This window comes from Podarcis raffonei, chromosome 1 (genome assembly GCF_027172205.1).
Source record: "Podarcis raffonei isolate rPodRaf1 chromosome 1, rPodRaf1.pri, whole genome shotgun sequence".
Lineage (NCBI taxonomy): Eukaryota > Metazoa > Chordata > Lepidosauria > Squamata > Lacertidae > Podarcis > Podarcis raffonei.
The window spans coordinates 128,179,639-128,204,592 of NC_070602.1; the positions used below are offsets into that span (position 1 = coordinate 128,179,639).

Here is a 24,954-nt window from a genome sequence, read left to right on the forward strand (position 1 = left end):
TCCTCTCAGTGCCTGTAGTGGTGCTGTAGGAGGGCTGCAAAGCTCTCTTTTTTTCCTCCTTTCTCGAGAGCAGCCCCAGCAGCCCTGCCTTCTTTGCTGGAGAATATATTCAGGGAATTTCCACCCCCCACCCCGCCACCTCCACCCCCAACTTCATAATCACCTACCCTCTCCGAGCACTTTCGTAAGCGTTTGTTTTATTTTATTATTTTGCTTTTTTTTTAAAAAAAAATATTTTTTAAAATTTTATTTAAATCACCCTCATAATAAAAGAGCTCCCGTTCTAAGCCTAAAAAGAAAAAAAGAAAAAGAAAAAGCAGGGATCTTTCTCCTCAGAGCCAGGGGGGCAGCAGCAAACCAAGCAGCGGAGCTTCCTCAGCGCTTCAAGCAGCTCCGAGACCCATTTCCCCGCTCCCTCCGCTGGGGAGGAAACTCTTGCTCTGCCAGCCCAACAGAGGGGGAGAAAAAGGGGGGAGAGACGAGAGAGCCGAGAAGAGGAGGGAGGAGAAAAAAAAAAGGGCCAGCTGGAAAGGTAAGCCAGGCCCGGCCTGCATCCCCGGGCTCGCCTAGGGCGGCAGGCGGCGCCGCGCGCGAGGGGACAGCCGCCGGGTGGGCTACGCGAGGCCGGGGATGCGCGTGGGAGAGCCGGGCCGCGCGGGTTTCGAAAGGGGGGGTGGGTGGGAACGGGGGTGGGGGTTCCGGGACCCGCGGGAGGGGAAGCGAGGGAAAGGGGCGCCGGGGATGGAGCGGAGGGGAGCCCGGCCGAGGCGGGAGAGAGACGGGCCTTGTGGCCTAGCGGCTCCCCGCCCCCCGCGACGGGGCCCGGCCTAGCGCCGGACAGGCCCCGGGCGCCGGGCTTAGGCCTCCGAGAGGGGGTTTCGGAAGGTGGCGGGGAAGGCGCTTCGGCCGGGGAGCTCCGAAGCCCGAGCGGGGGTTAGGCGGGGGGAGGCCGGCGGACCGCGGAGCAGAGACTCCGGGGCGCGATGGTGGTGGAGGGGGTGGCGAGAGAGGGGGAAGCGGGTTATTTGTTATTATTTTCCACTACGGTTTCACTCCCGAGTTTGGGGCGCGCTTCGCCCCCTTTAGACCTGGAGGAGTGGGGGGTCCCGGGGAAGCGCGTCCGCCGGGATCTCCCCCCCCCGACGCCACCGGCCTTTTAAAGTTTTGCTTTTTGGACATCGCCGAGCCCCCCTCCAGCGCCACCTCGGACCCTTCTTTCAATTTGGGTTTTCAATTTGGGTCCTACAATTTGGGCTTTAATGCGACCTGAAATGAGTGCAAGAACATTTTGGCGCTCCCTCCTGAATTGCATTGGGAAAGGGGTGGCTGATTGGGGGGGGGGGGGAGAAGCGTTTCCCCCTTTTCCAAACGCTGCTTTGCAAGCCCACCTCCTCCTGCCCCACAAGTATGAACGTAAATCCTGATTTTAAATGCTTATGGGGCAGCGGGAACTTTTCCGTGGTGCTGGCGGGGTAGGCGAAGGGTTAAAGGCTGGTAAGTCGAGGCGAGGAAGGGCATCATCATGCTGCAGAGGTGGTGTTGCAAGGTCCCACTAGAAAGAAAGAAAGAAAGAAAGAAAGAAAGGGAAAAGCCTAGAAATAACCTTGGTTAGTTTTAAGATTAGTTTCAGGGGAGTGGGAGGTCGGTGGGTGGAGGGTGCTGTCGCCCAGCTTCTGACTTCTGGCGTCCGTTTGGCCAGGGCTACCAGATCTTACCACTTCAGTACTTTCGTAGGTGCTGTCAGAGAGGGAGATAGTCCAGCCTTGCAAAGGCATGCTGGGTTTGTGTATGAAACCCTGGTTTTTTGTGAATGGGTTGGAATTGTAAAGGCTAGCCTCGTCGTTTCTGGCCGTTCGTAGCCTGGAAACAATTTACTACCCAAGCCAGGGTCTTGGGGGGGGGGGTGTTAGGCCATAAACACATTATACAAGGACGCAGATAGCGTTCTGTAAATGCTTGCGAAATTGTTTCTATGGTCAGTGTTTGAGCGTAAAATCTTCAGGAGAAAGCTGTTGCAGAAGAGATGAGTTTCAGGAATGTCAGTTCGGAAATGTGGCTAGATTAAGATAATTGTGTGTAGGCATAAACTCAAGTCCTTGAGGCTGGACTGTATCAATGCAGAGAGGTCTGCAATGGCCAGATTCCTAGGCCAATGTTGCAAAAAGTTAACTTGGGCTTGAATGCTTACAGTACATTCACCACCTCCATCTCCAGGTGAACTTTTGGCCAGGATTGCAAGAGCTGTGAATCTAGTTCCGTGTATCCATGAAGGGAGCTTTGGATTTGTGTTTCTCATGGTGTGCCTCTTCAAGCCACTTGTCAAAACAGTTTCTGAAACTGAAAGGAGTTTAGAATGCGGTTTGGGACTTGCCATTGGGACCTGCCATTCACAGAAATTGAAAGGCTTAAAAACAAAACAAAACAGTGCTGGAGTTTAAGGTCTTGGCTGCACTCAAAGTATGTTTTTGGATCTCTGTCCTTGTTTTGCATGCAGAATAGAAGCTCCATTGCATGGGGGAATTGAAATCAGATGTGTCAGGTGAGCTTTTCTGAGATTCCAAATGGAATACAGTACCTATATAGGCAATTTTCCATTATTCTTAGATGACTGGTGGGACATTTTCGTTTTAGTTCTGGCAAAGAGTGTGGCTTCAAGTGTCTGTTCTGCAAAGCACTCATGCAAGCATTCTGTTATAAATGCATTACAGAACTGTACCTTGAATGGACTTCCCAACGCTCAAGAGTGCTGTTATGCTGGGTGAGGTAACAACAACTTTGTCACTCTGTAGAATGATGGACCAAAACTGCAACCTATGACACTATAACCCTATGCATTATTTGGTGGTGTTTTGTTAAAGCTGTTTTGTCTGTGCTAGAGTAAGTGCTTCAAGGCTGAGGCCTAGTTTACACATTCTCAAAAAAGTCACCATGTGTTTGGGTTCTGATTCATTATTTAAATATAACCATCAAGCTGCATAGTGCTTTCCAAAGTATAAGAGGACAGGTTCTTGCTCCAAGGAGCTTACAATTTTAACATCACCACCAGCAACAACCATTTCTTAAGTGTATTTCAGTAGTTGCACTTAGCTTTGGCAAAATTGAACATGGCCTTATCTTCATAGGAACTGCCTTTTAAATCCCTCCCCTCACACTGGACTCTTACTCCATTAAAATAAGTAAATTTTACTTTTAAATAAGTAGCTTAGGGTGGAAATGCAAAAAAAAGTTATACAAATATGAACATTACTATCTAAAACACAACTACCTAATGTTAAGACCCTTCCTTACCCCAAATACAGTATAGGGTGCTGACTAGGGGGCCCTAGTTAGCAGATGACGCTGTGGTCTAAACCACTGAGCCTCTTGGACTTGCAGATCAGAAGGTCGGCGGTTTGAATCCCCACAACAGGGTGAGCTCCTGTTGCTCTGTCCCAGCTCCTGCCAACCTAGCAGTTTGAAAGCACGCCAGTGCAAGTAGAAAAATAGGTACCACTGCGACGGGAAGGTAAACAGCGTTTCCGTGCGCTCTGGTTTCCGTAACGGTGTCCCGTTGCAGCAGAAGTGGCTTAGTCATGCTGGCCACATGACCTGGAAAGCTGTCTGCAGACAAACTCAGGCTCCCTCGGCCTGAAAGCGAGATGAGCGCCGCAACCCCATGGTTGCCTTTGACTGGACTTAACCGTCCAGGGGTCCTTTACTCTTTACCTTTACCTAGGTAGCTTTTTGCATGCCTCCAAATAATTGCTCTGCCTGTCTTACTGATTTCAACAGAATTAAAGCTAGCTTTTCATGAATGCCAGTACATCTTAAATAATTGCAAAATGTGGGTTGAATACAGTTGACTGTTATAAAGTAGTTAATTTCCATGATTGGCAAATAACTACCACATAGCCAGTTGCTTTTGCCACCTGTCCGCATGGAGCGAAGAACCTTTACTATCCACATTCAATCAGACATCCCGGCAATCAGGAGGTGTTAAAAATCTCACCACATGGGTGTATGTGCACTGAGAAATGTTATGACTTAGTAAGTGGTAGTTACTCTTCCAAAGCAGAGAACTACAATTTTAAAATGAGAGACAATCTAAAGTTGAAGGTTTCATTCTGCAAAGTGGTACATAAATACAATATTTCAGAGTAATGAGTATTATCATATTTCCTGGGCGGGCGGGGGGCTTGAGGGAAGGAACTCTAAAATAAGGGTTATCTGACAGTTCTCTCAGTGAGGTAGCACATGCTCCCCCTCCCCTTTAGTACTGAATATTTTGGTTCCACCAGCCTACCCTGTCTTCAGATTCTAAAACTGTATCAGTTTTAGAAAGACAGAATGGGAGCAGTTTTGTCACATCTAGCTTCTGGAGATTTTTTAAAAAGTGGCTCGAAGTGTTCAAATATAGAATTACTGATGATAATGAGAAAAATGCTGCTGGGACTAAATTAACATCTTTCTGATATGTGGGTGTTAATACTGAGAGCAAGACGATATGAGTCACTTTCACTCTGATCCTAAATGCAGGATGTGGAAGTAAGTTGCAACGACTTTCAGGGGAACTTGTTTTCACATTAGGGGTACAGTCCTCTGCACGTACCTGGGAGCAAGCCCCCTTGAATGCACCGGGCTTACTTTGGAATAAACATTCCATAGGATAGTGCTGTCAACGTCCATAAGATTGGACTCAATTTGCCATGATCCCAAGGTCCATGGAGGAGAGAAATGTGGTGGTTCAAAGGGCTTTGTGTTTCACCAGTATTGGCTCCTAGGTGATCCCTCCTGAAACATAGCAAACCAAGGAAAGGCTGACTATAAATTCACATGAGTTAGCGTCTGCCATGGAAGATTTCAGCAGAAACCCTGGGCAAAGGGATTGGGGGTGCTGTGTATAGGCCATGGCTGATGGGATATAAAATGCTCAGCAGCAGGTCACACTATCATGTGATTTCAGTATAAATCTCTAGAAATCAGTGGGGAATGTCTGGGGCCGAATGCAGCCTTCTGGACATCTCTAGTAAAGGTAAAGGGACCCCTGACCATTAGGTCCAGTCGTTACAGACTCTGGGGTTGCGGCGCTCATCTCGTTTTATTGGCCGAGGGAGCCGGCATACAGCTTCCGGGTCATGTGGCCAGCATGACTAAGCCGCTTCTGGCAAACCAGAGCAGCACACAGAAATGCCGTTTACTTTCCCGCCAGAGCGGTACCTATTTATCTACTTGCACTTTGATGTGCTTTCGAACTGCTAGGTTGGCAGGAGCAGGGACCGAGCAACCGGAGCTCACCCCATTGCGGGGATTCGAACCGCCGACCTTCTGATTGGCAAGTCCTAGCCTCTGTGGTTTAACCCACAGCGCCACCCGTGTCCCTCTGGACATCTCTATCCAGCCCTTAAATGCTTCCCAGGGCACACCCCTCGCTGGCTCTACTTCCCACCCCAAATGTTTAGGTGTGTGGCCCTTGGAAGTTTTCGGCAAAGGAACTGTGGCCCTTGGGTTGAGAAAGTTCCTCACGTCACCTCTAGAACATGATGTAGAAGGGGTTTCTGTCTTGGTCACTAGCACCTTGAAAACAAAGATTGCAGTTCTAAGCAAATAGGGAAGCACCATTAAATTCATTGGATCTTCTTAGTAAGCATGGGCTCCATCTGCACTATGCACTTAAAGCAGTATCATATCTCTTTATAAACAGTCTTGGCTTCCCCCAAAGAACCCTGGGAAGTTTAGTTTGTTAAGGATGCTGATATGTTGTTGTTTAGTCGTTTAGTCGTGTCCGACTCTTTGTGACCCTATCAACCAGAGCACCCCAGGCACCCCTGTCTTCCACTGCCTCTCGCAGTTTGGTCAAACTCATGCTGGTAGCTTTGAGAACACTGTCCAACCATCTCCTCCTCTGTCGTCCCCTTCTCCTTGTGCCCTCCATCTTTCCCAACATCAGGGTCTTTTCCAGGGAGTCTTCTCATGAGGTGGCCAAAGTATTGGAGTCTCAGCTTCAGGATCTGTCCTTCCAGTGAGCACTCAGGGCTGATTTCCTTCAGAATGGATAGGTTTGATCTTCTTGCAGTCCTTGCAGTCCTCCAGCACCTTAATTCAAAAGCATCAATTCTTCGGTGATCAGCCTTCTTTATGGTCCAGCTCTCACTTCCATACATCACTACTGGGAGGATGCTGATATAGTGTTCAAGATTTCCCAGGCGCCAGGTGCGTTTTGTGACTGACGCATGCCCAATTGCAACCAGGTGGAGATGTCTGGATGCAAGGTTGGCGACTGACATCTCCACCTGGCTGGCCCCTCCAGCTTTCTTAAGCGGGTAAGCAGTAGATCTTATTTATTGCATCAGTTTTCCATCTTTTTCTCCAAGGAGTACATGGTTCACCTCCCTCCTTAGTTAATCCCTACAATGACCCTGCGAGGCAGATTAAGAGGTTGTGAATGGCCCAAGGTCATTCAGTGAGCTTTGTGACTGAGTGGGGATTTGAACCCTGATCTCCCAGGTCCTAGTCCAACACTCTTAACCACTACACCACAATGACTTCCTAGAGCACGGTACTTCTGCTATGGGGCAGCTCTATAAATTAAGTAGGTAAATAAATATGGGGAAGGCAAACTGTCTCTTCGAGAAGGATCTGAAATAATTTCTTTGAAGCTTGAATTTGTTTGTTTTATTCTGGATTGTTTTATTTGATGTTTTAATGTGTTGTACACTGGTTTGATTTTTAAAAAAATATAAAGCAGTATAGAAATGAATTGAAAATACATACATACATACATACATACATACATACATACATACCACTGCAAAAAAGGTACCTAGACATTCTGTTGTAGTGCCATTTGGTGATAAACTTATATACCTGAGTTTCTAACACTGATTGCGAGACCCCTTATTTCCCATACAGAGCTATAATTCCCGGAGTTTTCTGGGGTAAGCGATTGATCGTTAAACCACTCTGAAATTGTAGGACTGTAAGGGAATAGAGATTTCCTAAAGCTCTTTGCAGCCTTAACATGCTACAGTTCCCAGGATTCTTTGAGGGAAGGAATGACTGTTAAAAGTGATATGATACTGCTTTAATTGTCCACAGTTAGGATCATGCTGTCGGAATGTAGCATAAGCTAGATCTCAGTTGGTTAGATGTACTGTGACTGAATTTCTCCGTTGCGCAATGAGCTGTCACACATGACAGTTGTGGAGGCTTTGGAATGTATTCAGATCTTTCCTTTTTCAGAGCTGCGATAGTTTACTAACTCTCTTGATCTCTGGTGAGGATTACCACTGTATTCCTCCACCATTTGCAGCAGGGATTACCACGAGAAATGCTCCTACAACAGAAGGATAAAAGATTCTTCCATGGACCTGCCTTGCTTCCTTCCATATACAGTGGTACCTAGGGTTACAGACACTTCAGGTTACAGACGCTTCAGGTTACAGACTCTGCTAACCCAGAAATAGTACCTCGGGTTAAGAACTTTGCTTCTGGATGAGAACAGAAATTGCGTGGCGGCAGCGGGAGGCCCCATTAGCTAAAGTGGTACCTCAGGTTAAGAACAGTTTCAGGTTAAGAACGGACCTCCAGAACGAATTAAGTTCTTAACCTGAGGTACCACTGTAGTAAGATTCTATATGAGCTCCGAATTTTGGGGGGTTGGGTGGGTGGAGGTTATAGTAGATGCCTGTACACTCAGTTCTTGGATATAGAGACACATATAGGTTAAAAAGTAAATTATAAGTTGAACTATGTCGGAAAGAAGCAGTGTTTGGGAAGAGTACTAAAGGACAGGATTATTGCTGAGGAGTTGCTCAGGGCTGTCATGACTGTCCCTCTGCAGCTTTACCTTGGCTGGTCACCAGCGTGGCCATTTAATGCTACTATGATGGCCAGAAGCTCTCAGATGCCAATTGCATTGTAGTTCAAGTCGCCGTTTCTTGGAAGTCAAGCAAATGGTATGACAACAGCCTTAGGCAAGTGTATGCGTGTGCAGAGAGAAGAGGGTTGTTGGCCTCCATTGTCTTGAAAGACAGTGGAGTACTCCTCTGGGGGTGAAGTCAAACCACTGTGTTAGCAGCATCAAAGTGACCTCCCCAGGGTGCAAGTCTGGGCAGTTTGTATGGAGGTCCTGGGCTGACCAGACAGCTAGACACCCCTCTTGGCCTCGTTTATGTTGTCCAAAAGAAAACAGAGCAATACGTTTGGAACCAGCTTGGCTCCAAGAGTTGCTAGAGGTACTACCCCATACATAAACACACATACACAACATTTGAGTACTGTTAGTTTGTAGATGTTTTCAAAATATTGTTGCTGTGACACTTTAGGGCAAGACTGCACCATATGATGCAGGATTGTCCCTTGCTGCTAATCATCTGGTCAGACGTCAATTAATGCCTAAGCAAGTTTGCTTTGGAGAAACAAACCACAAGTGCTGGCTTGGATGTTAATGCTAAGCCAGGCACCCTGTGGTTTGCCTCCCAGCTCTAGGAAGGGAGGAGCAAAACAGGGACTGATAGAGCAGTGTGCACAGAATAATTTGCATAACTGGCTTATGGTCAGCATTGCGACTGAACATGGCAAGTGTGTGTCTGCAGAGCAACTTTGGTGGTGAAGCAATTGGTCCAGGACTCAAAGGAGCCGCCAGAGGTGGATTGTTAGGTACAAAACTTGCTCCCGTTGGCACTCAGGAGTGAGTGGCACGGATGTGAAGGGGAAATGAAGACTGGTTTACAGAAGTATAGGGCAATTATTTTAAGCTGAATAGCGGCTGAGGAGAGAAGCAGCTTTTTTTATGTACTATCCTTCTCTTTAAAAAGGTTTTATCTTGCTTAATTTGTTCCTTTCCATGCCTGAGAACATTCAGTCAACCCCTCATACTATACATACAGAGGATGAGCGTGAGGGTGAGGAGAGAGATGGGATTCAGTTACCGTATTTTTCGCTCTATAGGATGCACTTTTTCCCCTCCAAAAATTAAGGGGAAATGTGTGTGCGTCCTATGGAGCGAATGCAGGCTCCTTGGCTTCAGCGATAGCAACGCGAAGCCTCTGAAGCACAGAGGGAGCGCTCCCTCCGCGCTCCGGAGGTTTCGCGTTGCTTTTGCTGAAGCCTGGAGAGTGAGAGGGGTTGGTGCACACCGACCCCTCTCACTCTCCAGGCTTCAGGGATAGCCGCCTGAAGCCTTCGGAGCGCAGCGTGAGTTCCCGCTGCGCTCCGCAGGCTTCAGGTTCCTTTTACTGAAGCCAGGAGAGCAAGACGCTCCTGGCTTCAGCAGAGAGGGAGAGCTGCACAGCGCCCCTTCAGCCAAGCGGGAGGAGAAATGGAAGGGGCTCCATTTCTCCTGCCGCTTTGCTGAAGGTGCACTGAGCAGAGGGGGGGGGGGAGAATTTTTTTTCTTGTTCTCCCCCTCTAAAACAAGGTGCGTCCTATGGTCCCGTGCGTCCTATAGAGCGAAAAATACGGTATATGCAGGAATAACCTAGTTTTTGTTCGCACTTTCTGTACGATTGAAAACCTTAATAAATTGCTAATCACGAATTGATCCAAAAAGAATCTGCCATGGAACCATGACTCCCAGAACACACAAGCTAGTCTAATCTTGTTTGTCATAATTTGTAAAAATAAAAAAGCTATGCATTGAGGAGTAAAAATATTCTTTCTGGCCTTTAAATCAAGGAACAATGCTCAGCATCTGTTCATATGAAAACCAGCTCATAACACCCCTGCGTGACCAAGCAACAGAGCCCGGTCAGAATGTGTCTGTCAATTGGCTGCTGCGGTCACAGAGACAGGGAACAGGTTTTGACTCCTATCCCTTCAGGTGCATCGTATCGCTTTTTCCTGCATGCTGTTTGTTTATATTGTGGGAATGTAAATCATTGCACTTGGAGACAGTATTGAAGTGAGGGAAATCCTGCTTTCTACCCCTGGCATTACCTGTCCACAGCCACCACTGACAGGTAGACCACAAGGGAGAATAATGTTCTGCCTTTCTCTTCTGAAGACAGTTCTAAGAGTTGTGGAGGAGATGCAATTTGTTTCCAACAACCCCCCCCCCAGCAAAAAAACCCAAAACCCACCCAGGAATATTGTTTGGGAAGGAGGCAATGTTTCCCCTCACCTTTTCAGGACCTGGAAACAAAGTTTTAATTTGTAGGGATACAGTTTTGAAAAGCAGGCCTGGGCTCCCCACTTTGGCAATTGCCCTTCTATCCATCCTCCCAGGCCCTCTTGACAAGGGTTTTTGTTTGATTTGAATGTTTATTGTCCATGTTGTTGTTTAGTTGTGTCCAATTCTTTGTGACTCCATGGACCAGAGCACACCAGGCACTCTTGTCTTCCACTGCCTCCTGCAGTTTGGTCAAACTCATCCTGGTAGCTTCGAGAACACTCTCCAACCACCTCGTCCTCTGTCGTCCCCTTCTCCTTGTGCCCTCCATCTTTCCCAACATCAGGGTCTTTTCCAGGGAGTCTTCTCATGAGGTGGCCAAAGTATTGGAGTCTCAGCTTCAGGATCTGTCCTTCCAGTGAGCACAGGGCTGATTTCCTTCAGAATGGATAGGTTTGATCTTCTTGCAGTCCATGGGACTCTCAAGAGTCTCCTCCAGCACCAATTATTGTCCATATAAAACATCAAATCCTTACAAACATGTTAACAGCGCACTGTCATCTTCAAGTAAAACAGTGGCCTACAAAGTGCTATATTTTAAGGAACCACACACACTGAAGTGAGATCTGATTGCTACTTGGATCTGCTGTATCTATACTACTGAATCTTTTAAAACGTTTGTGGAATAAACGCACTCATAATTTGGATTCTTGAATCATTTCTAGTTGCAGTATTATTTTGCAGCGTAAATCATATTCATTCCCTAAAATATAAGTGAGCGGGTGCCAAACGGTTACGGTTAGCCATGGCACATGGTGAAAGAACCATGGGCTACCAGATCAGAAAGGTAACATTGTATGGTTGTGAAATAAGAGGGCATCCACTATGGAAATTAGACTGTGTTGCCATCAAGCTTTCTAAATCATATCAAAAATTATGCGTTGGTTCCTTGTATTCTTAAACATAACTTTGAGTATCAGTATACAAGTACCATCCTGTGAGAATGGCACCAGGAATTTGCAGCGCCCCTGCATGAGAGTAGAGGTGCTCCCTGTGCTGGCATAGAGGATTACATTCTTCCGTGTTGTTCCGCTGTCTGCAGTTGAGTTGGCTTGTAGCAAAACCACCCCAAGGCTCTTGGGGCTTTGCTTTCCATCCTTTGGGAAGCTTGACAGCACACCTGCACCCCCTTCCTCCACTTCTTGCAGCTGCTGCCAACAAGCTTGACTTCTTCCTTTCTTAGTTACCCAGCCCTGCTCACTTAAGGCCATTCCACACAACTCAGAAAGGTGTGCAGCATTTTTGGTCCAGGGCACTCACTGCTGACATCAAGACAAGGCGTTTATTTTTTAAAAGCCACCCCTGAGCTTTCTTTATTCCTTGCATCCTCTGAAGGAATCCTACCTGGCCTGGCTGATCAGTAGCCTTTAAATGCTGCCTCCCACTGCTGTGTGACTAGGGAACATGTGTCATTTGCTTGGCAACAGTGGACCAGAGTTCCCCTTCCAGATTTTGCTCCAGACCACCCCCCCCCCAGTTTACTTGTCCAGTCTCCAGTTTGGACCCTGCCGATCAGAAGGTCGGCGGTTCGAATCCCTGCGACGGGGTGAGCTCCCATTGCTCGGTCCCTGCTCCTGCCAACCTAGCAGTTCGAAAGCATGAAGTGCAAGTAGATAAATAGGTACCGCTCCAGCGGGAAGATAAACAGCGTTTCCGTGTGCTACTCTGGTTCGCCAGAAGCGGCTTAGTCATGCTGTCCACATGACCCGGAAGCTGTACGCCGGCTCCCTCGGCCAATAAAGTGAGATGAGCTCCGCAACCCCTGAGTCAGTCACGACTGGACCTAATGGTCAGGGGTCCCTTTACCTTTAAGGCTGCATAAGCCAGGAGTCGAGAGGGAGGCTTTGATGTCCCCTGGTGACAAAGTGCGAGCAGTTTTCCGAACTATCCCAAACAATTCTCTGCTTGTTTACTATTCAGAAATAAGAGGATGTCTGACCCTTCTTCCCTTTTCCAACATGTGAAAGAGTAGCAGTGAAGGAAGGTAGAAGGGGGCACATGAGATGGCAGCAGGTTGAGGGAAGCATTCTTGCAACTCCATGTACGTGGATGGGTCAGATACCGAGAGCATCTGAATGCAGTGTTAGAAACTGGGATAAAAAAGCTAGGAGCATAACAACAACAACAACAACAACAACAACAACAACTATTATTATTATTATTATTATTATTATTATTATTATTATTATTTATACCCTGTCCATCTGCCTGAGTTTCCCCAGCCACTCTGGGCGGCTCCCAATTGAGTGTTAAAAACAATACAGCATTAAATATTAAAAACTTCCCTAAACAGGGCTGCCTTCAGATGTCTTTTAAAAATAGGATAGCTGCTTATTTCCTTGGCATCTGATGGGAGGGCGTTCCATAGGGTGGGAGCCACTACCGAGAAGGCCTTCTGTCTGTTTCCCTTATAACCTCACTTCTCGCAATGAGGGAACTGCCAGAAGGCCCTTGGCGCTGGATCTCTGTGTCCGGGCAGAACGATGGAGGTGGAGATGCTCCTTCAGGTATACAGGACCGAGGCCATTTAGGGCTTTAAAGGTCAGCACCCAACACTTTGAATTGTGCTCGGAAATGTACTGGGAGCCAAAGCAGGTCTCTCAGGACTGGTGTTACATGGTGCCTGCTGGGACCCTGGGACCTGGGTTGTGGGCACCAAAACAGAACGTCTAGTTGCCATTTGGGGGGGGGGGTCAGCAACACTTTTTATTAATTATTTTGATAAGCATGAACTAATATGCAATTCACATAAGAGTCACATTGTTACTATCACATTTTTAGCAGAAATTGTTAATACGTAAGTGTAATTTGGTGTTTACAGTAAAAATATTGGCACCATACTTTAGTGTTCTAAACACTCTACTCTATTGTTAAACTCCTTAACATATTGACTATCTTTACATATACTTGGAGGCTTCAAAGCACGTACATTTCAGTAATCCTTGAGTGGCAGCCAGGCACAAAAAATGGCACCCAGACTTTTAGAGGTGCTTGCGAATGGAGAATCTTTAGGCGCAAAGTGCGCCTGGCACCCTGCTAATTTCAAACCCTGTCTGGGAGGCAGGAAGCCTGGTTGGGCGAGTGGGGTTGGTTGGTTGGCATCCGCCTGTCTCAAGAGATAATGGAAGAGTGCGTCTTTGGGGGTGAAGTCAAACCATCAGAATTACAGCGCCTGCTGTGGCTGTAGAGACCGATGTGGGAGAGACATGTTTTGTTGCGGCTGGAGCAGATGAAGGCGTCCGGTTGTGCTGCTGCAGATTCACCATGGCATTTCTTCTTTCTGCGCTCCTCCCAGCTGTCATTGCTCCTCTGGTAACTGCTGTGGATACATGACCTGACAGATGGTCTCTAGGTGTTGCGGTCGTCTGCAAGGGATTCCCACGCGGCGGTGTTAATGTTGTCGGCTTTCATGTCATGTTTGTAGACATCTTTGTAACACAGTTGGTCTGCCAACAGGCCAGCTGATTGAAGCCAGCTTCCCGAGGAGCGTATCCTTGGGGATTGTGCCATCTTCCATTCTGTGGACATGGCCAAGCCACCATAGACATTGCTGAGTCAAAACATATTTGGAGCAAGGTGTTTGTCGATTTGTGTCTATAATTTTAAACCTCTTATGAACCTCCGAGCTGTTGATTTGCAAAAGGAATGTCACCAGCTGCATGTTTTGTGTGGAAATCAGATTATTATTTAAGTGTAAAGTAGGAGCTTAACTGTACCTCAGGATACACGTTTTGCTATCAGTCTAAAATTCATGCCAAGTTCTTTTGCTCACTTGTAATGATAGTTAGTTGGGTTTTGCACCAATACCTTAAAAAGCAACAATTTGACTATAATGTCAAGCATAATCTCTGAAGGTGGAAATTCAGATGAAGGGGAGATTTAAAGCTGAGAAGTGATGGATGGGGAATTAGCGCCCCTGCCCTTACCTAGTGTCAGTCTGCTCCATATTGCTCTCTCTCAACATTGCTTTTCCAGGATTGGCAAAGGGTGTTGGGATTTGCTTACCCCCATTTTGCATATGATGCCAGCTTGCTGCCATGATTTGGCGCTAAAGTGGCTGGAGCTAAAACAGTTCTAAAACTTGCAGTGTACCTAGAAGGGAGGACATCAGTGAATGCTTTCCCATAAGTTGCTGGTAGAATTCACCACAGCAAATTCTTCAGGAAATGGAGATAATATCCTTAGAGATAATCCTGTGCAAAGAGTATTTCACATTCAGATTGTTAAATTGGTGTTCCAGCTGATGATTTTTCTGGGGAGATCAAATTGATTCATTTGTGCTCTGTGAGCAGTGTAGTTCTGTTTCTTTCATATGTTTTCATTAACACAATTTCTCTGTGTTATTCCTCTTAGACAATCTGCTTCATCTTGACTCGTCATCATTCCGGGATAGTGGTGTCTGCGGGGCTCTTTGCTGACGTTGACATGGTAGAGAAGATTTAAAATTGGGTAACTGGTCCTCTTCAGCTAGATTAGAACTAAAACTTTTATCGTCTTCGTTGACTTTGAAACTCGTTTTTAACTTTTGTTGTTTTGGTGGTGGTGGGGTCTTGTTTCAGCTGATGTTCACAAGGAAAAGAGTCACGTGATGTATGAAGGCAAACACATACACTTTTCTGAGGTTGACAATAAGCCGTTGTGCTCGTACAGCCCCAAACTGTGCAAGCAGAGACGACTTAACGGCTACGCCTTCTGTATCAGGCACGTTCTGGAGGATAAGACTGCTCCCTTCAAGCAATGTGAATATGTGGCCAAGTACAATAGCCAACGCTGCACCAACCCCATCCCCAAATCTGAGGACCGTAGGTAAGTAATGGAAGCACAGTTTTGAAAACAGCGACAGTCTCAGTGGTGGCCTGAAGCATGGTTTTGGAGGCACCATGATAGAAGCTCCCCAGGTCAATATCTGGTCAACAGTTTGAATGGGAGACCACTTGGATCCCCCCTCACTGCCTCGTTTTATCACCTTGGGTGGTGTACAATTAAGTTGTTGTGTGTGCAGAATAAGGTCCATTCTCACAGTGAGACTCTCCCCCCCCAAAATCTTTGGAGCATTGAGAAAAACCCAGAATAGTTTTAAGGTATGCACTGGGGAATAAGGGGGAAAGGGAGTCCCATTGCATGTGCAGACCCTGTACATATATGTTGAAATCCAGCCCCTGTTTCTAAATTATCCTTCATCCTATGATCCCAGCCAGTCAGAGATCACATGCGAATTTGATAATGTCGTACTGTGCCATAATCAGATGTGTTTACATGGCAACGTCACTGAGGGCAATTGACCATATTGTTCTTGCTAAGGAGGATGGAAAGGAATATGTCCCTTGTTGCTAAGACAACTAGATCAGGGCACTTCAGTGTTTGGTGTGCCGGATGTGAAAATGGACAAGTACTACATCTCTACTAGTTTTGCAGAAGAGAGAATTACGTGTTCCTTGAAGTGCTTGGATGTTACCCGATGAAATCTTTAAAAACAGGGCCTCTCTGTAGAGCAGGCACCCCCAAACTCGGCCCTCCAGATGTTTTGGGACTACAACTCCCATCATTCCCAGCTAACAGGACCAGTGGTCAGGGATGATGGGAGTTGTAGTCCCAAAAACTTCTGGAGGGCCGAGTTTGGGGATGCCTGCTGTAGAGTATCTGTGGTGTGAAACTATAGCGCAGCCCTTCATATCTCATTGCCCCTCATGAATAGGAGCAGAATAAATTATGCAGACTGAGGCAATATTTGCCCAGTTGTTCCATCTGCATAACTTGTGAGGCAGAGTACCACAAGTTTTGACAGTGAGCCAACATTAATGAAAGTGACTTCGGAAATCACTGGAGAAACGCTGTCTGCTGTGCACACAGTGGTTTCTGTAGACACCTGGCAGCAGTTCTTCTAAGATGACATTGCTGGTTGTCAAAATGAAGGAATTTTGCTCCCAAGTAGAATTCCAGCCTTGCCTTCCTAGGGATGTATCCAGGTGTGGCCCTCTAGTGATGGAAGTGCTCTCTGGTCCCATGGAGGTTCCCATGAATAAAATGGGAGGAAATGATTTTCACTGTTTCCTCTTTTATCCAGCAGCCCTATGTGCCACCTCCTGTGCTGTTCCAAAGCAGGTCCCCCCCCCCTATATTTTTCTGTTCAGATTATTCTTTAGTTAGCAGCGAATACTTTGGGCTTTGAATTAGCATAATTTGCCAGTTTTTCTGGGGCGGCTGATGCGATAGGCAGTAGGAATGCTTTGTTGTGGCTCACAAGATGAAGTGTATAACTTTCTAGTATGCGTGTTTTGGGAAGGCAAGGGAAGTTAACTAGGTGTGAAGCATCATGTCACAACATTGGAAAATGGAGGACAGCAAGAAGAAAGCAGCATAAGCGTATCAGTTTAACACATTAAAGAGGCAGACTGTGGACTTATTCATAACTGGAGGTGTATAAAAAGACGGTGTTTTTCCCTTCAGAGTTATTTTTCCTTAAGATTTGTGATTGAAGCGGGCGCTGCCTACTCAAAAGGATTCAAAGGATTTTGAAAAGGATTCAAAAGAAACACAGTATTAAAGAAATGAATTATATCTGTAAGCCAGAATCCTAAATTCTGAAATTGGGAAATCTGAATTCTGCAAGTCCCCAGTTAGCATCAGTATTAAGCTGTTTTTAATACTGAACTTTAAATTGCACCTTCTGCTAAAAATTAAATGAGGTGAAGACAGTGAGAAATCTGTTCATTTATTCAACAAGATTTATATAGCGCTTAATTGACCCCAACCTCCAAGTGGTGTACTTAAAACAATATAAAATGTATATTTAAACTACCAATAAAATAAAATGTTAAAAATAAATTGACATAAAATGTATTGAAGCATATATAAAATCAGCATTTTTCTCAAGGAATATGCACAAAAAAATTACATATTAAAAATATGTTTGGGGGCATGCTTGCCTAACCAAAAAAAGTTTTTAGTGGGTTCTGAAAGCAGCACAGCTAATATACCTGCCTAATAGTAATGTGTTTCACCATTAAGTGTTCCACAGTGATGATTATAACAATAACCCACCTTCCATCCAAGGCTGGCCGGAGTGTACAGGTTATCCACTTTTTATCTTCCCAACAGCTGTGTGTGGAAGCTTAGGCTGAAAGAGGGTAGCCCAAAGACACCCAGTGAGTTTCATAGCTGAGTGAGGATTTAAACCCTGGTCTTCCTGTTCCCAAGTCCAATATTTCCAGGTTTAAAATTGTTTGCCTCAAGCCAAAAAACATACTCCCTCTTTGCTCTTTGACTTCATAATTCTCAAAGAAAAAAAACCACCCACTCTTGTTCTTTGTTAAACCATTTTCTATCACTTGGGCTACTAATAAATTTTCTGCTTTGCATCCTTTTCAAGCATAAGATTGAAGTGTTAGGGATGCAAGCTTTTCACAGAAACGTGTAGAACCTAACACAGTTATTTTTATTAGGGTAAGAAAAGAGATCGCCTTGAAAGATATCTGCTGTGCTTTTATGTCACAGTTTTTCCATATATGGACTCCATTGAAATGCAGACTGTAATTCTGCAAATGTTCTGATGTGCACTTCAATTGGAAGTACATTGTATCTATAGTTATAATATAGTTAATGTAATATGCAATTCAAATAATATCTTTATTTTTGAAAGTTTATAATTGGCTATGAGATATTCATTTAAACGTTCTCCATTGAGGTTTCTCACAAAAAAATATACTTATGCCATTTAAGCTACTTTCTCATGAATTCTGGTTTCACCATGCTTAAGAGCTGGTGAGGAGAAAATAATTCTGATGGTCTTGCTTCTCAAAGGTACTGCAACAGTCACCTGCAGGTACTTGGCTTTTTACCGAAAAAGGAGAGGAAGAAAAAGAATGACCCCGTCGAGGAGGTAAAAGTTCGGCACCAGATGGATTCTGTGGCCTTCAGCCTGACAGTTCCTCCACTGGCCTTGAAGATGCCCAATGGACTAGACGGGATGTCCCTCTCTCCACCGGGTGCCAGGCTTCCTCTCCACTACTTGGAAGCAGAACTGGAAGACCCCTTTGCTTTCAACGAGGAAGATGAAGATCTCAAGAAAGGGGCAACGGTGAAGAAGAAGCTGCAGAGCAAATTAGCCCAGAACCGGCAGCGCCAGAGAGAAACAGAGATTCTGAAAGTACGCCAAGAGCACTTTAGCCCTCTTCCTGCACCTTTGCAGCAGCAGCAGCAGCAGCAGCAGCAGCAGCAGCAGCAGCAGCAACAGCACTCCCATCTCTCGCCATTACCAACTTCTCTAAAGCCAGCAGGGCTACAGCAGGGCTTAGTCTGCAAGTCACCTCAACCTCAGAACACCAGCCTACCAGTGCAGGGAGTGGCTCCCACCACGTACACTATAGCACAAGCCAGGCAGCTGTCTAACAAAAGGCCGCTGCCTCCCCTGCACCCTACTAGGGCTCCTGGCCCAGACCCGCCCGGGGTGGACAGGATCCTTATGAAAGCCACAGCCTTCTCTCCGCACTCATCCTGTATGAGCCGGCTACAGAGACTGGTGAAACTGTGCACTCAGAAACAGCAGCTGGATGCTGATCTGTTTCCGCATTTAGGTAAGTGGAGAATTAATGGTACCCGAACGTTTTGATCATTCGTTCCAGTAAATTTGCTGTAGATTTTTTAAAAAAAGATATTTATTGAAGTTTTACAAAAAGAAGAAAATTACAAAATAAAAAGAAAGCAGAAAAAAGAAAAAAATACAAAAAATACAAAAATACATAGAAAAAAAGATAGAAATACAGAAAAAGTAAATAAAAAATAATTAAAAACAAATCAATTTTTTCATATCTTAGATTTCGTTTGCTTATTTCCCTGACCTCCTCACACCTCCCTTTTTTGTATTCCCGTTCACATGGTTAATTCAGCAAATCCTTACCCTCTTTCTTTTATCTTAACTCTATATCTCAATATATTATAACTTTATATTTTCATCCGTTATCAATCCATTTTTACATATTCTTATTGACCTTGTTGCTAAGACCGCTTGATTTCAATCCAACATCATTTTAACATTCATTAATTTTACAATGTTTCTGCAAATAGTCTTTAAATTTCTTCCAATCTTCTTCCACCGACTCTTCTCCCTGGTCTCGGATTCTGCCAGTCATTTCCGCCAGTTCCATATAGTCCATCACTTTCATCTGCCATTCTTCCAGGGTGGGTAAATCTTGTGTCTTCCAATACCTTGCGATGAGTATTCTTGCTTCTGTTGTAGCGTACATAAAGAAAGTTCTATCCTTCTTTGACACCAATTGGCCGACCATGCCCAGGAGAAAGGCCTCTGGTTTCTTCAAGAAGGTATATTTAAATACCTTTTTCATTTCATTATATATCATCTCCCAGAAAGCCTTTATCCTTGGGCACGTCCACCAAAGGTGAAAGAATGTACCTTCATTTTCTTTGCATTTCCAACATTTATTATCGGGCAAATGATAGATTTTTGTAAGCTTGACTGGTGTCATGTACCACCTGTATATCATTTTCATAATATTCTCTCTTAAGGCATTACATGCCGTAAATTTCATACCTGTGGTCCACAACTGTTCCCAGTCAGCAAACATAATGTTATGTCCAACATCTTGTGCCCATTTAATCATAGCAGATTTAACCGTTTCATCCTGAGTATTCCATTTCAACAGCAAGTTATACATTCTTGAAAGTATCTTTGTTTTGGGATCTAACAGTTCTGTTTCCAATTTTGATTTTTCTACCTGGAAGCCAATTTTTTTGTCCAAATTGTAAGCCTCCCTTATTTGATAATAGTGAAGCCAGTCTCGCACTTTATCTTTTAATTTCTCAAAACTCTGCAATTTCAATTTGTCTCCTTCTTGTTCCAAAATTTCCCAATATTTCGGCCATTTGGCCTCCATATTGAGCTTTTTCTGAGCCTTTGCTTCCATCGGTGACAACCACCTTGGGGTTTTATTTTCAAGTAAGTCCTTATATCTTATCCAGACATTAAACAATGCTTTCCTGACAATACTTTTTCTAGCTTGTCCAATCCCAAAGGTAGTGATGCTATGTCTTGTAGTCCTGGTTTTAATGCTCTTGGCTCTTCTTCAGCTTCTTTTTGCAGGTCTTCTCCGTGCTCTCTCAAAATTTTTTCTTTATCTTCCACTGATCTTATTTTAAACTTTCTCCCTTTGAAGGTAAAGGATAGGCCTTGGGGGAATTCCCACCTAAAAATGGTTCTATTTCCTCTCAACAGGGCCACCAGATCTCCGTAATTAGACCTAAGATCCAAAAGGTATTTCGGGATGTCCTTAAATATCTCCACTCTTGATTCGTTTATTTCCAAGGTCTTCTGGAAGTGCAGACTCAATATTTTGTCTCTCTGCTCTTTTGTTCGGAGGGTAATCAAACAGTCTCTCACCCTGTTCTTTCTCCCCCCTCTTCCAAGTCTAAAAGCACTTACTATCTTGAAATCTAGCTTATCTGAATCTAAGTTCCAAAAGTCTGCAAATTCCTGCGTAAGAAAATGGCTCAAGCTATCTTTCTCAAGTTCAGGTACAGCCCTGATCCTTAAATTTGTCTGTTTTTCTTTTAATTCAATCATAGATAGCAATGACTTGTGATCCTCGAGCTGCCTACATATTGGTGGTATCTTTTCCTCTACAGCCAATACTTTTTCCTTTGCTTCTTCAGCTGTCTTTCGATTCGAAGTAGATTCCTGCATCCGTTTCTCAATAGATTCTGTATTTGAGTTCACCTTCTGCCCCAAGTTATTGATGCTTGAAGTGTTTTGGTCAATTTTAGTTGTCGCTTCAGCAACTTGTTTACTTAATTTTTCCAAAGATTCAAATTTTTTTTCCTAATGCTGAAGCTAAACCCTCTTCAGATGCCATTCCTTTAAGCCCAACTTGAGCAGAATCTTCCCCTGGTGGAGCAGAAGGGCCAGATGCTGATGCTCTTCGCTGCTGCAGTCTAATTTTACCCGATCTTCTTGTTTTTTCCTGAGGCAAATTTGCCATAACACTTTAACTAAGGATCAAGGTCAGTCCCACGGTTAGAACTTGTTTTATAGTGGAAAATTCCCCTGGCCGGTTTAGAGTAGAAAATTCCCTGGCCAATTGTAGCCACTTCAAAGTTCCTCTAGGGGGACACAGTAATAATCAAAACTTGTAACAATAAAATAACTTTTCCAACTTTCACAAATCCCCCCTTTAACGAAGGAAACAACAGTTTCAAGTCCGGAGAAACCCTTCAGAATCAAAGTATCTCTCTTACAGAGTCAAAAAGTTGCATTGTCCATAAACAGCGCGATTCACAGTACGGCAGTTCTATTTCCCTTGGCAGTCCGTTCCCAGGCATTAAGTGGTGGTCTTTGTTCCCTTTTCTCTCTTTTTTTTGCAGGCAAAAAGTACTTCCCCTTCTCCCTCCCCTCTCCTGCACCTCAGGGAGGGAGTTCTCTTATATTGATGTTAGGATTTGAGTCTTTTTTAACGCAATTTTCAGGGTCTTAGCTGAAACAGTCTTTGCTTTGATCTGTTTACAAGAAACAGAAGGCGGACTTCCTGTTTACACCTTCCCACTTCGGTACCAAATTAGTATTTTTTCCCCCCTTATTCCCCGGTCTTTAAGCTTGACCTACTCACGGGTAGTTGTTTGATAGCCAAATTGTCACAGGAAAAAGGTCAGCAATCTCCGGCAACAGCTGTGCGGCTTCACTCCACGGAAGAAGCAATTGACTCTCAGCACCGCGCCAAACACCCCGTTACACTCTGGAGCTTGTAACCGGGCTCCTTTGCAGATTGGGGGGGCGCTGAAGGTGCCCGCCGAGTCCCACGGTCACAGGCTTCACCCGCCTGTGGTTTCAGAGGGTTCCCCGCTTCGCCGTAGCGGCAAGACCCAATTTCCACGGAGCTATGTCCCTCAGAACTAGAGGGATTCCGCCATTGCCGATGGCGCCGCCTCTGGAAGTCTAAATTTGCTGTAGATTGGTAACAGTGCGCAAGTGAAGTACTTGAGTAAACTGTATCCTTGCGAGTGTGTGCTTTTTAATGCAGAAGGGCAAACTAGGCCATGGGCAGGTGTTTCTGCATCCTGCCTCATAGTTAAGTCCTGTAAAATTCAGCTCGTTACTACTAAAATCACATGGTTTGCCATTTTGTTTTCAAGGCAGTTCTTTTAAGAACACGAAAAAAGGGAGCATGGCTGTAAGTCTAGAGGACCAGTTCTAGCTTTTGTCATGTATATAAACCAGGAATTTAGGATATTCAGATTGTTGCTATGGTACAAACATTAGTGGTTAGGCAATCTGAAGTAGCAGAAAGTGTAACGGCAATTATGGATATATAATTGGTCTAAACCAAGAGCCTAGGGCTTGCCGATCAGAAGGTTGGTGGTTCGAATCCCCGCAACGGGGTGAGCTCCCGTTGCTCGGTCCCTGCTCCTGCCAACCTAGCAGTTCGAAAGCACGTCAAAGTCCCAGTAGATAAATAGGTACCACTCCAGTGGGAAGGTAAACGGCGTTTCTGTGCACTGCTCTGGTTCACCAGAAGCGGCTTAGTCATGCTGGCCACATGACCCGGAAGCTGTACGCCGGCTCCCTCGGCCAGTAAAGCGAGATGAGCGCCGCAACCCCAGAGTCGTCCGCGACTGGACCTAATGGTCAGGGGTCCCTTTACCTAACTGACAAAAAACGATGAAGCAACAATGTGTTGCTTCTTCCTGATACGGACCCCTCCATCCAGATTATCTTCATATGCTTCGCTGTTCACTGACCTATGGCCAGAAATTAGCCTAGAGCACATTACTCTTTTCCACCTCAGATGTGGACCTCTGATCCCTATGCCCCACAGTGGCTGAGTATGTCTGTGCTAGTAAGCCTGACCACAGAAGACCAGGACTTAGTGCCAGGGAAAGAAGGGGCATAGCTAGACTTGCAGGGCAGAGGTGATTAAGAATCATAGGTTTGGAAGGGACCACAAGGCTCATCTAGTCCAACCCCCTGCAATGCAGGAATCTCAGCTAAAGCGTCCAAGACAGATGTCCATTCAACCTCTGCATGAAAACCTCCAAGGAAGGAGAGTCCACAACCTTCCGAGGGAGACCATTCCACTGTTGAACAGCTCTTACTGCCAGAAAGTTCTTCCTGACTTTTAGTCGGAATCTCTTTTCTTGTAACTTGAATCCATGGGTTCAGGTCCTACCCTCCAGAGCAGGAGAAAACAAGGTTGCTACGTCTTCCATGTGACAGCCAGCTAGGCATATGTGAGAAAAACAACCCTACATGTGGCCATATAGCCTTGATGGGGTGGGGTGAGATGGCAGCTGTTTGGGAAACTTCCATACGCGTGGTACATCTTTTTCTCTTTTTGTTCTAATTCATGCACTTACAATGAGGTTCCCTTTTATGATGAGGCCCTCTGTTGTGCTATCACAACAGTGCTTTTTATTTGACTACTTTGTTTGTTCGCTTCCTTCCATGCTTTTCCAGGGTTGGACTGGTCGGAAGACAGTGGAGAAGAATTGGAAGAACTGGAACAAACCTCGCCATACCAGGTTGCATGGTCTATTCGGGAAGCCCTCAGATATGACAGGAATGAGTAAGTGCATACAACTCAGAACAGAAGACTGAGTAATTAAGTGCAGAATATGAAATAATACAGAGATCAGGCTGTTTTTTAAACTGTTACCTGTAGGTGAGGGTAGGTACAGTGGAAGAGGGTATTCATAGAGACTTGGGTTTGTATCCCCAAAGCTTTCTGTCTGTAAGCAGAATGGAGGTCTACTTGGGCCACTTGACTTCACTGTCCTCCCCTGAACACCCTCCAAAATCTTCTCTGGAGCACTGGGGGTCCTCTGGTGCAGGTTTTGGGGGTACACAGTGGGTTGCAGGTGAGATGAGAGGGTGGTGAAGTCCCGTGGCAAAAGAGGAAGTCCATTCGTGCACTGAATTTTTACTCCAGACATTTTAGAAATAGCTGGTGAACTTTGTCCGTTGAACCTGAAAAAGAGATATGTATAACGTAGAAACAGAGGCCGGAATCAGAATAACAAAACTTGATCAGTGATCTTGCCCTCGGTGGAGGTGTTTGCTTTTCCTATCTCAAAAGCATCATTTTATAGTCCATTCCTAGGAGCAGCTACCATGGCAAAGAAACAGAGGATTGGTCACAAGAACTGTTGTGTTGCATGGTATCACAACTTGTGGTATTTCACTAGTATGGCCATCGCACCACAACAACAGTTTGTTCATAGTGGGTGGGGGTACTATTTCATTTATTTTCTATATTTCCCATCAGTTCTGTAATTCTCAAGGTATATTTACAACAATTACAATTTTATAGTGATAATAAAAAAATGTAAGTGCTTAGGTCCTATTCTCCCATCAGCAGAACTTTGCTTACAGGATGCTCCTGCTGGTGTGAGGATGGGGGAGTCAATTTTCTTCCCCTTGACTCCCTCCCCCTGAGAATTTGCTCCAGAGGGAGGGGAAACCCTTTAGAAAAGCATGAAAAGTGGTGCTCAAGCTGCAGGGGAAAGGGGGAGCTGAGCCCTTCCATATATGGAGGGACAACTCCGGATCCAAGCCAAAATTAATGACAAATTCAGTAAAACACCCCAGTTAAATCATGAAGGGCAGAAGCAGCAATAAAATCAGACGGTAAAGCTTTTCAAATAGTAGGAGTCTGAGAAAATAGAAAGACATTAGCGTGGACTCTAGTGTCGGCTAGATTGTCAGAGGGGGTATTTTCATAAAAGGTGTGCTGCAGCCTTCTCCCTAATTGCCAGCCAACGTGTGTGTGGGGGAAACCATCCAAAAATGAACGCAGAGCTCAGGG

The 24,954-nt window shown here is 45.2% G+C and overlaps 1 protein-coding gene across 2 annotated transcripts in view; it reads left to right on the top strand.

Moving 5' to 3' along the window:
* Positions 1 to 209: 209 nt before the first annotated feature.
* The window catches only part of INO80D (INO80 complex subunit D), a 46,073-nt gene continuing 21,328 nt past the window's right edge, over positions 210 to 24,954 (top strand). The window contains exons 1-5 of one of the 2 annotated variants that reach the window (XM_053362175.1): positions 210 to 532; positions 14,501 to 14,575; positions 14,707 to 14,953; positions 17,948 to 18,720; positions 23,607 to 23,715. In XM_053362175.1, the coding sequence (XP_053218150.1) occupies positions 14,736 to 14,953; positions 17,948 to 18,720; positions 23,607 to 23,715 (1,100 nt within the window). In that variant the 5' untranslated portion in view covers positions 210 to 532; positions 14,501 to 14,575; positions 14,707 to 14,735. Of the gene's footprint in view, positions 533 to 14,500; positions 14,597 to 14,706; positions 14,954 to 17,947; positions 18,721 to 23,606; positions 23,716 to 24,954 lie in introns of both variants that reach the window. The other variant, XM_053362167.1, reaches the window with a different exon arrangement.